This window comes from Alosa pseudoharengus, unplaced genomic scaffold, assembly GCF_046254945.1.
Source record: "Alosa pseudoharengus isolate Yale_2024_CS ecotype anadromous, Long Island Sound unplaced genomic scaffold, YU_APseudo_1.1 YU_APseudo_1.1_scf_13, whole genome shotgun sequence".
NCBI classification, from domain to species: domain Eukaryota; kingdom Metazoa; phylum Chordata; class Actinopteri; order Clupeiformes; family Clupeidae; genus Alosa; species Alosa pseudoharengus.
The window spans coordinates 21,739,142-21,751,987 of NW_027468598.1; the positions used below are offsets into that span (position 1 = coordinate 21,739,142).

A 12,846-nucleotide genomic window follows, 5' to 3' on the forward strand; every position below is an offset into this window, starting at 1 on the left:
GCGCTTCCTTGACAGCACTCATTATCCTCTCCCCGGGCACCAAAGCATCAAACAAGAGAGACATGATGGATCCCGATCTCTGGATGCTTGAGATATGAAATCTGATACTTCAGATCTACTCTCCGTCAGTTAATTGTGCCCGCCGGCGCGTGCTTATGACTTACCAGATAGTGTCCTGCAAGGCTCCTCTGACGCAAGTTGTGGCAGTGTGTGTGTCTGTCTGTCTCTGAGTTTGTATGTGTGCGCTTGTGCGTACCAGGCCAGTGTGTGCATGTCTGTGTGTCTGAGTCTGTGCGCGCACTTCAACAGGCTGCTTTGAGTACGAGGCAAAAACTCGCCGAGCGTGATAAATGTTGCTGACGCAGTAGCCTTCCTTGTCTGGGGAAGAATGTTTGCGTGCCTGTGTGTGTGTGTGTGTGTGTGTGTGTGTGGGTGGACAATATACAAATTCTGACCATATGATTCATGATGTTAGGCACTGTGCCTCCCTCACTCCCTGTACCTCGCCCACCCACGCTTTTAATGATTAAACTTCATTGAAGTAATTAAACCCCTTCTGAGAGCCGGCACTGGGAGGCAGACTACAGGAAGTGATGGGGCGGCGCTAACGACCGCAGAGGGCCGATGATACAAAACCGCGCACTGGGAGAGTGGTGAGGGGAAACGGTACAAGAGCTGTGACCTGGGCACGCACGTTCCTCTGATTGAACTCTGGAACGTTCCTCAACCCCCCCCCCCCCCTCCACACACACAAACACACCACCCCTCCCCTTGAGACTTTATCGTTCAGCACCTTCACGTCTCAACTCCTTCCGACAAGTTGATCCCAATGGCAAGACCGAAGCACTCAGCCAAGAAGAATCACATCCCTGCATAACACTGGAGGAGTAAACTACTGGAACTGCAAAGCTGTGTGTCACTTTGGGAGATGTGTAACCTAGGGTAACCAACTTTTGGAACTGTCTGGCGAAAGACAGAGTGTCCCGTCTGCTCTATTATGCCTGACATGCATCACCGTAAATGGAAAAAGTCCAGGAGTGATTGTATGAGACAACGTGAAATTCAACGTGAAATTACCTGCAAAGGCGTGAATCTCACTCCAAACGAGCAACACATTGGCAAGCCTGTTAGAACACAGTACCACGCTAAAACTTTGTCAGCACGTTCGTTACTCTTAACACACACTCTACTTTGTATATCCCCGTCCATGTGCGCAATAGATCCATAAATAATTAGACGTTAACATGTGAATACAGCAAGGGGCTGAGACCCTGCTGGTCCATTGCATTAAGCAAGATTGATCTGCACACCCAGCATGGCACCCATAACCATTTAAAAAGCCATCGTTGGTGAGAGCCTGGACCAGGAGAAGTGGAGGGTGGGAAGGGTTAGGCTGGAGCGTGCGGATAAGGGACCAAGTAGAGCCACTATCATAAAGGTATAGACCATTAAGCCCACGACCAGCTTGGCCCAGCGGGGAGCCACTCAGCAACCGTCATCGTGCGCAGGAGAACGAACAGCTTAATTAAAGTTTCATCCCACAAATATTCATGTGCATTTAATGATCCTGAATCACTTCATTCCACATGAATTATGAATATGAATGAACAGAGGAATAAATTGAGCCAGAGGGGAAGAAAGAGAGAGGGAGAAAGAGAGCACATGAGTGAGAGAGCAAAAGAGGAATGAAGGACTCAAGTGTGAGTGGTGGTTACTATGCACACATCCTTGTGGGAGGTTAAGTGTGCGGGAACAAAAACAGCACGTGACCACGTGGTGCTAGGCTGGTGGCCTAGATCTACCGTCCAGCCATGCCTTTCAGTTCTTTGAATGCCCATTCATGTCCATTTCCCTGGAGTGGGTGGATGGGCTGCAGTCAGCCAGGAGAAGAGAAGGCTTTCCATGGGGAGGGGTGGGGTGGGGGGTGACCCCCCCCCTCCATTATCATGCTTCCCAGTTCAATCAAAATAATGCCGATGTTTGTTCTACAAGCCGGAAGATACGAGATAACACACAGCAGCCAAGAAGCCATGTGTGGTAATCATACTGAGTGTGACGTTTTGACATCCCAGGCCGGGAGTGGTACCTCCACACACACACACATTTCTAGCTTACATTCAATACACTTAAGTGTCTCTATAATGATTGGACCGAAACTGATTGGCAAGGCTCTAGCTCTACCACAGCCACTGGAGTAAAACCAATACATGCCATTCCAAGTAATTAGTCAAGGAGGCTGATTGCAAAAACGAACTAAAGGTTAATGGATGAAATAAGGCATGCATATTGAAATATATACGGCATACTAATCTTGGAGGGAAGTACATTAACCGACTGGAGAACAGCATTTCAGCCCAAAGATGAAGCCGATGCTGCTGCAGCTGCTGGATACACAACCCAGCCCCAAGAGCTCTACATTACCATATCTGGATGCACATATGCTAATGCTCGTTAGAAATCATCAACATTGTTACATATTTTACATCTTTTTCTCAAAACACGAAACCAATGAAGCAAACTAACCAAAACAACAAAAAAGAGAGAAAACAAATAAATAAATAACTGACTGCTTGTGAAACACAGCCATACAGTGGTGAAATGGGAGATGACACATGATGTACATTAAATATTCTGATGTTGCCATTGTTATCATCTAATTAGGATTTCCCTATGACATCGCTCAGAGATTTCTCATCATGGTGAAATGTAACACTCTTCCTCCATGAGACGTGCCGCAGAGTCACACCCTAGATATAATTCATGTTGACATGTTTTTAGCCAATATTTTTTGTCACACCAAGGAGCAGCATCTGTGCGGCTGCCATACTCCCCCAGCCAGTCAACAGAGTGCAACAGAGAGGAGTTTGGAATGTGCTCGTGCACACAGCTGCAGCTTCCTTGTTTCACATCTTCAGTATTCGACTAGAGAGTAGCAAGGAAGAGGTAAGGAAGTCAGACATCAAGACATACACTGAAAAAGAGGGAGGGAGAGAGAGAGAGAGAGAGAGAGAGAGAGGGAGAGAAGGGGATTTGGGAATGAACTGCCAGGGCCAAAAGAGGAGTACATCTGTCTTTACCCATTTCTATCTCCTCTTTCTATCAAAGTTCTCCTGAAAGCACCTTGGCCCCAGAGTCAAATAATAACTGCTTATATTTTAACAGCTCCAAACATTGTTTTCCAGGAGCTTAGATGCTACCTCCAAAGAAGCATCAGTGCTTCAGAGGATCAACACTGCCATCTACTGCAAATGCATGAGAGATCATACCCCAAAGTGCAAGGGATTTCTTTTCATAGATGTCCTCATGCCATGCAAACTCTAGCATAGCTGATGTTAGAATATGTTTGTTTCTAACCTTATCATCTCATATCATCTGTTCAACCCCATGCTATGTGTACTGTACCATTATATGGAATGTGAACCAAACACACAAACTTATTTTCCTCTGAAAGCATCTGCAACATTAAGCAGTTTTTCACATCTCAGTTATGAATGACTTTAGGTCTTTGTCAGGTCGTAAGAAAAAGGTCACAGCAAACATTAAAAAACAGCTCATCTGGATCTGTTGACGAAGACATTTAGCAATATTATGACACCACTACTTAAGAATTATAATTCCTTAAAGTTCTCTGGAAGTGTACCCAGTGTAATAAAGCCAAGCATTGTAGAAAAGCAGAGATAAAATATAATTGCTATCCTGGGACAAAAAAAATATTCCTGTTCGTGTGATGTTAAAGAGAACGGCACAGGTGTGGTTTTATGCTTTTACAGTCCTGATATTTAGAGCTGCCAATTGAAATACTGAAAACTACTTTCACCAGCCAAAAGCATTTAAATTAGATCCTATAAACCAACATTTTATTACTGTGGCCATGTGATTACACTACTAAATAAAAAATGGTAACAACATTTACAGTCACAAAATTACTCAGAATAATTATTCAAGAATGTAATGTCAAAGGACCATGGGAAAATTGGTTGGTTAGTGAGTGTCTATGTTGGAACTAAACCAGTAAAGAGTAGGCCTGGGCAAACTCTGAAGTAGGTTGTACCCAGAAAACATGGTATACGTTTTTCACAAAATTACATCTGTTTGATTTACACTCTTAATAAATAAATAAAGGAATTCATTTGTGATGGTTGTGTTAGTGAATGTAGTGAAAGGATGTTGTAAAAACACTGTGCACACGAAACATCCAAATGCACCAGTTCATCGGTCATTTAAATGGCACGATTGCTGCAGTGAGAGGCGGACCTCTCTGATGTGCCACGCCTATCTGAGCACGAGCACAAGACACAGCTGTAGTCCTTCCATGTGTCCCTCAAGCGTGACTGAAAAATCATTACACTTTCAATTATACTAATTAATTCAGCAGGCAAGGTCTAGCCAGCGCCTGATTATCATGGTGGTCAGGTTCTCCCATGGCTGCCTGGCTTGGCACTAAAGCTCTGTGGGATTGCCTCGTCCAAGGCTCCGTATGGAGGGACTGCGACTCAGCAATCTGATCTTGGCATTTACTTGGGCGGCCACGGGAATGTCTCATCAGCATTCTGGTAGTCGAGTCTCTTTTTAATGGATGAGAAGACCACCTGCTAGCAAGAGCTTAGCCAGACTAGGTTATCTCTGGTGGGACTATATTAGCTGTCTTCCAGCCGCACCCCAAGGTCACAAGTTTAAGTGGATGCGAAGGGGGTTACAATTTGTATTTTTTATTGATGGCACACCTCGTTGCCTCATGCATTGGGTTCATAATTAAATTATACTAGGCAATATGAGAAACACTTCATGCATCCGCTAACATAGCATCTACCCACAAAAAGCTGATTAGTTTTCTGTAGCTCTGATACAGTTTGATAGTGTTACTAATTGAATGATGATTCCAGTAAATCATCATGATGATTACAGTGTTACTAATTGAATGATGATTCCCATGGTTTGGATGCCATTGTATCATCATGCCAACAACATGAAAGAGACAGCACAGAGATCTTGGTACTCCAGACTGAAGTTTCACTGGTCTACAATGGAGGAGTACAATCCTTCACAATTAACATAGCCAGTGTTGTAGGTGAAACATTCCATCTTCAGAAAATACATGCCACACCAGTTCTGTCCTTGCCTACATAAAGAGTTCTTCTGTCAACATATTCAGCCCAGAGCAAAACCATGCCAGACTACTGTTTGTGGACTTCTCGTCAGCCTTTAATACCATTCAGCCCCACCTGCTGGTTGAGAAGCTCTTGCATCAGTTCCAACTGGAGGCCAACTTTGTGGGCTGGATATTCGATTTCCTCACTAATAGATCTCAGCAAGTGAGAGTCAATGGTCACCTCTCTGACTTGGCCCTCACATCAACTGGCTCACCGCAGGGGTGTGTTCTCTCCCCTCTCCTCTACATTCTGTATACAAATGACTGTCGCTCTGTGACAACCGATAACCGACACTTTGTGAAGTTTGCTGATGATACGGTTATTGTCAGCTTACTGAACAACGAGGAAATTTCACAGGGTCCGGTCATTGACCATTTTGTAACATGGTGTCAGGATGCCTTTCTTGAACTGAATGCCTCAAAGACTAAGGACATGTGTATTGACTTTAGGCATAATGTCTGTAACACTGTAAAAACTAATGGTTAGGAAATAAAGGTTGTTAAAGAGTACAAGTATTGGATCCATTATTGATGACAAGTTGTGTTTTGAGCCAAATACTAGTTTGCTTGGCAAGAAAGGCCAGCAGTGCCTGCATTGCCTTAGGAAGCTGGCCAAGTTTAATGCGGACAAGACCTTGATGACCCTTTTCTATAATGTAGGTCATTTGTTGAGTCAGTTGTCACCTTCTCCTTATCCCCCCCCCCACACACACACACTCATACTTTTGAATTTGATTAGCCCCCCCCCCCCTCTTTTTTTTGTATTTTTATTTTATTTATTCTATTGAATTACTATTTATTGACTGTTTTGATTGTGTTTTTTTAACTATGCCTGCAAGGTAGGCAACCTCTTTACTGTGTGTGTGATTGTGTATGATTTGTACTATACTATTTGCTGCACAACAAATTGCCCCATGTGGGGACAAATAAAGTAACTTGACTTGACTTGACTGCTGTCTTCTAATCGTCCAAAACAGTGCCTCTTCTGGTAGCCTACACAGTGTCCCTCAAGACCATGCATTAAGCCAATTAGCCTACAGGCTACGTGAAATATTTTACTTTTGAGGATATAGGTTTTAGAATGCCACATCACATCTTTGGACTGAAAATGCAAAGTAGACATTTAAAGTCCTTATTATGACCGCATGCCCAAATTGCCCAAATTATGACTGCATGCCCAAATTTCCGTCAATGATTCCCGGGACACTGAAAGACCGGGGTACACGAAACTTGGTGGGCATGTAACCCCACATGGATAGCATGGAATCATCTTTTTTCGTTTTGATCTGTAGCCCCCCCACTGGACTGGACCCCCCGAAAGGAGGGTAGGGCAGACACAGTTTTCTGTGAATATCTCGAGAACCGTAGGGTTTAGGAGGACCTTTTTTTTTTTTTGTATGTTGATCTCAAGGGGCCATGTCAACCCATTCCATAACCACTCATTTCATGTATAGCGCCACCTAGTTAAACACAAAAAAGTAAAAATGAGGTGTTGTAATCGCAGGTATCTGTGACCTAACATAGTCAAAACTGCACGAAATTGGAAGTGTAGGATCATTATGACACCCTCTGTATGCACACCAAGTTTTGTGGAATTCCGTTCATGGGGGGCCACACAATAAATTAATTTATGTTACTATACACCAACTGGCCTGTAGGTGGCCGGAGACAGGTTTCTGAGTATACACCAACTGGCCTGTAGGTGGCCGGAGACAGTTTTCTGTGAATATCTCGAGAACCGTAGGGCCTAGGAGGTCCACCTTTTTTATGTATGTTGGTCTTAAGGGGGCATGTCAACCCATCCCATTACCACTTATTTCATGTATAGCGCCACCTAGTTAAAAATTAAAAAGCAAAAAATTAGGTGTTTTCATCACAATATCTCTGGCTGACAAGGTCAAAACTGCACAAAATTAAAAGTGTAGGATCATTATGACACCCTCCGTATGCATGCCAAGTTTTGTGTACTTTCGTTCATGGGGGGCCTTACAATAAAATAATGTATGTGTACATTTAGTGACATACACCAACAAGGATTCCCGGGACACTGAAAGACCGGGGTACACAAAACTTGGTGGGCATGTAACCCCACATGGATAGCATGGAACCGTCGTTTTTCGTTTTGATCTGTAGCCCCCCCCGCTGGACTGGACCCCCGAAAGGAGGGTAGGGCAGACACAGTTCTGTGAATATCTTGAGAACTGTAGGGACTAGGATGACCATTTTTTTCTGTATGTTTGCCTCCAGGGGTCATGTTAACCCATTTCATGTACACACATGTGCACAAACAGATACACACACACACACATACATTCACAGTAATCATACGTATGACACATACTCACACAGTAGACATATGTACGCTTGCACAGGCACATACGCAGGCACACACACAAGCACGCACGCGCACACACACACACACACACACACACACACACACACACACACACATAACATAAACATGTACATGCACACATTCATCAAATTCAAGAATTTCTCAGAATTATGAACAGGCAAGATGGAGGTGGGGTTGTATAAAATGAATTTTACATGTGAAATCTATGAACTAATCATGTTTTGGTACTTGTTGTCTAGCAGATATCAGTGAGAATTGAGTGTGGATAATGCAATTTAGTGAGACAGTTAGAATCATATAGGCCTTTCAGCGTGATTTATTTTTGTGGAAAAAATGTGCTGGACTGGGCGGCGGTCATATTTTGTACCGCTCTGCGGCACATCTAGTTTTCCATGCACTTGCATAAATGAACCCGATTGACTGAAAACTCGACTGTCGTTGTGAATGTACGACAGTACGCCCTCCTACGGCACATAATCGCTTTACGGCCATTTCAGGCCTGTTTATTTAACGTTAGCTAGCCAGCAGGCTAACCAGACGTAACTGCCAACCAAAATACTTAGTCGGGGTAAAAGGTATTTCCTTTTATACATTCACCAGAAATGGGTGTTTCGGATGAAGCGGATCGGACTCTTTTTGTGGGAAATCTCGACCCACAAGTCACAGAAGAGCTGTTGTTCGAGTTGTTTTTACAGGTATGATAAAAAAAAAAAATAGCCTAACGTTAGCTTATGGACAACGTTAACGCTTAATTAACAGCTATCAGTTATCTGATAATCATTTACATTTTAAGTGTCTAATTAATTTTCGAGTAGGTATTTCAAACACGTGTAAAGGCGTAACATCATGGACAAACTAGCAGCTAACTTAACACAAATGAACACAGTGACACTCTCGTTAGCATCCTAATGGTAAACGTTAACGTTCCTCTGCATTTGGAGCGTAGCGTTACCTGATTGAGTCCTTGAAAATTGATGGAATAGTTTTTCATGTCACGTTTTTTGTGTGCCTAATCGCACTGAAAGTAGGGACTATATGCGTCTTCTCAGTATGTGTGTAGTCCTTGCCACTGCTCTTCAGTCGCTGCAGTTTCAGCGAGGGTGCTAGAGCTGTGGTCTCAGTGTTGCAAACATTTCTTGTTGACGTTGGTCTGAAGTGATGAGGTTGCTTGTCTTCTGTGTGGTGATAAGCTAACTGTTGATACATTGATCTATAGCTATCTATTGCCTAGGCTTTTACTTGGGGCTTTTGGATAACTTTGTTTTGTCATCATGCAGGCTGGCCCTCTAATCAAAGTAAAAATCCCCAAGGACAATGATGGAAGAGCAAAACAATTTGCATTTGTCAATTTTAAACATGAGGTTTCTGTACCCTATGGCATGGAGTTGCTCAACGGGACAAAGCTGTTTGGGAGAGCACTAAAAATTCAATTCAGATCAGGTAACTTTTTAATGGTTGTGTTTGGTATTAGTGTTTCAGCTTAATAGAAGTAAGCAGTTACGCTAAATCTGTCTTCTTGCTACAGGCAGCAGCCATATGAACCAAGAGGGGAAGAATCCTAGTCCATCAAACACACCTGGAAGGTAATTAAGCATGCAAGTTGTGCAGAGGGCTATGTAGGCAGCTTCAAGAAAATCTTGCCTTTTAGTTAACCCCTGGTTTGTTTGATTAACTGTATATTTTACCAGAAGTGTAAATGTGATTGTATAAGTGATTTAATATAAAATGGTTTTTTTTTTACGTTCTTTTGTTCAGGTATGACCGGCCAGATCAGATGGGCTCTCCGCTCTTCTCTACTCCTCCTCAAATGCAGAGATCTTTCTCTTCACCTGATTCACTACAGAGGCAAGCCCTGGTGAGTTTGTGTACTTAATTATTCATTCATCACAAGAGACTGATGATTGATTCATGTTGGCATTGCAAGAACCACCCCCATTCATTTCAATGGCCCAAAAAAGCTTGAAATTCACCGTAAGCATCTTTTTAAACATTTCACAAGGCTAATTTCTGGCACCATAGAGTTAGACAATCAGGTGCCACTTTACAGATGGAGACAACATGGTGTACAATGGTAGATATGTGGTTGAATTGGCAATTTCCTGCTGGGAGGATCTGCCAACCCATATGGATGACATAATTTGAGGCCATGGGAAATGTGTCAGCTAATTGGCTTGTTTGTGAAAATGGTGCCAGAAGTGAGCACATGTCAGGCACCATTTTTAAAGATGGTGTCAGGATGCTAACTTACCCTCCAAATGCTGAACCCCTGGTTAATATCATGTACACAAGTCACAACCCGACATGCAAGTCTGAATGGGTCAGCACATCGCTCTGGTGTCTCCTCGCACATATGATTTCTTTTTTTTTTTCTTGTCAACTAATTCCTTCAAAGCCCCAGCATTTTTGTGAAACCTCCAGATATATATAAAAATGACCATCTCTATCATTTAAAGTTAACATCAGTCATGTTCCTCTGGATGTTAAAAATTAATACTACTGCTAGTACTACTACTACTACTTCACAAGTTCACGTTCCAAATTAGCTAAAAAGGAAAGCAAGTGAAAAAGTGTGTTTGGTGAGATCTCTAGCCTGGGTCATGGAGTGCTTGGCAGGAATCGTGCAGGAATCTACTGCACAGGCAGGAATCAAGCAGGATCCATGCATACTCCCCTAAATGCTATGATATTCCTATGGGATCCCGGATGTGTGAGGTGAGGTGGTGGGTTGAAAGCGAGTGATCAAACCAAATGCTGCAGCATGAACAGGTAGGCTGGGAATAAATTACATGATAAAGACGCTGTAGGCATAGAAAATTTTGTTACGCTCCTTCCGAACTTCCTTCTTCCGTTTAAAAATGTCATTAATTGCTCAAATGCGCCCTGTGCTGTGTCAATACATTGCCAAATGTTGGTATGAGTGCTTGTCATATTGTGTGTGTGTGGGTGGGGGGGTGCCCCCATGTACCTTCTCATTTGGAATTTTTTGTTGATTTTCTAAGACCGTATTGCACCTTGTTGCCTTGTGTTGTGTGTCTTTAGCCAAACGCACACCTACTGTAAGTGATTTCAAAGCAGGCGTTGTGATGCTGTCTGAGTCCTGTTGGGTCCTGTTGCTTGTGTGGGCAGAAAAGCAAAAAGTAACAACTGTCTGCCATCAACTAGCGCGTAGGCTACAGTCTGTTGCTAGTGTGATATCCTGGTGCAAATGAACAAAACGAACAAAGCAGTGCTAGCTTACCATTTGCATTAATATTGTATAATAATATACAGATATTGTACAATGAAACGGAATGAAACACAGTTGAGTTGTGGGAGAGGTTTCCCTTTCTCCCTGTGGTGAAATTAAATTATTGATTTGTCCCTGTTCTTTAGTCAGGTCCTTTGTAGATCACTCCCAACCAAACTCCTGATATGATGTGGGTTAAAGCAATGTTTATCATATCAAAAATGGTGTTTGCCATGGAAAGCGACATATGAGGCTTAAAACAGCCATTTGTTTTGTCTTCTCTCCTACAATGTTTGCAATCAAGCAGATCTGATTCTTTTGGCAATTTCTATTTATATGTACATCTTGAGAATGAACCTTGGCCTGTATTTTTTACATGGCAAAGACCACCCTTTCCAACATTTCCTGGTGTTATTATAAGAATTATGAACTCCTTTTTTTAATATACCTCAGAATGGTTTTGGAGGACATGACATCAAACATTTGCTGAACAAGCTGCTAGCCTAGAATTTAAAATAAATGCTCCCTTTCCGAGTCATGGTATTGGCACATTGTATGGCACCGGTTAAGTTTTTCAGAGCAAGTGGAATTTGGCTGACAGAAACGTCTTAACTTAACCTGTCAACCCTTCCATAAAGGAACCAGGAGAAAATACCACTTGGCTTACAGTTCCAAATCCCCATAGTGCGGTTTGCGTCAGGCCAGCATCCATCTTGCCAGCACTTTTATTTATTTTTATTTTTAAATAAATAAACTTGTCGTCTCCCCTGCAGATGAACAACATGTGGCAGCTGCAGATGCACCAGCTCCAGCAACTGAACGGAGCGTTCCCCATGGGCTTCCCGCCGGCGTTTGGAGGAGCCACTGGTGGAGTCGGAGTAGGAGGAGGAGTAGGAGGAGGAGGAGGAGGAGGTGGAGGTGGAGGTGGTGTTGCTGCGGAAAGCCCATGGCAGCTGGAGAACCAGTCTTCGAGAGGACATCGGTACTCCCACCAACAGGACTCCGGAGGAGGCCATCATGGCCGAGATCAGCGCTACAGCGACGCAGGGCCGGAGCGGCACCGCCGCGACTTCCATCACCACGACGACCGCAGCGGAGGCCGCAACCGAGACTACCCCGACAGGAGGCGGGACCAGCGAGAGGGTTCTAGAGACACGCCACGGGATGGACGTTATCGACGATACTGACGACTGGAATTCTTCTTTAAAAAAAAAAAAAGAACTGAGATTTAAGATGTTTTTAGAATAATTTTTAATCACCTCATGAACTCTTTAAAAAAAAAAAAAAAGTTATAGCTGGTAGGATTTTTAAACCACTGAATTTGGATTCTTTTTAACGTAAAACCTTTCTTAAGTGAGTTTATACAAGTTTTTTTCCAAATTGGATGGTTTTTTTGTGGGGGGGAAATCAAATTCATCATGACTACAAAAATGAACACAAAATATTGTGTTTTTTTTTTTTTACTTTTTTATTTTTCTTTGACAAATGTGTACTTTATAATGGTATTGTGTTGGAACAAAAAAAAAATATACAAGGAGCCATAAGAATGAATACTCAGGTTTAACCATCAATAAAAAAAAAAAGCTCCTTTACATTTATATAAAAAAAAAAGAAATGCATTCTAGACACCAGATTTTAGTCCTTTAATGGCATCGCCCCTGATTGTAAGGTCTCTGATCATTATTTGTTTATAGACCGAAAGATTGCAGACCGATCAGTTTTTAATAAAAATGGAATCCTCATGCTACTTGTTTCATCTTATTGCCATGCAAGTAGGCTATGTAAATGAACAGTTCTGTATTTCATGACATGCTTGCGATCGGTATGTCAAAATCTACTGATCGTCTTACTGTGCACACTATAGATAACCATGTGAGTGTACAACCCGAGAGCTTATCGTGGCTAAGATTCATATCTTATTTTCTCAGTAGGCCTTCAGAGGATGTGTCTTGTTATCCGTAAACCCCTTGACATCAGTTCAGCACTGCTTCTTTTGAAGACTATAGCTGACTTTAAATAGATAGAACACCCAGCCTACTTTAGAAGGGTTTATATGGTAGTCTGCAGGTGGCGCCACATAGCGTCATGGTGGAATCAATTAACAAAACAAGGCAG

At 42.7% G+C, this 12,846-nt stretch overlaps 1 protein-coding gene across 1 annotated transcript; it reads left to right on the plus strand.

The window, feature by feature from the left end:
• Window positions 1-8,027: 8,027 nt before the first annotated feature.
• rbm7 (RNA binding motif protein 7) lies at window positions 8,028-12,478 on the plus strand. The gene is made up of 5 exons (XM_076282537.1): window positions 8,028-8,200; window positions 8,783-8,945; window positions 9,031-9,088; window positions 9,261-9,360; window positions 11,505-12,478. Exons 1-5 carry the CDS (start codon window positions 8,108-8,110, stop codon window positions 11,916-11,918), a joined length of 828 nt encoding a protein of 275 aa, XP_076138652.1. The 5' UTR covers window positions 8,028-8,107; the 3' UTR covers window positions 11,919-12,478.
• Window positions 12,479-12,846: the final 368 nt, after the last annotated feature.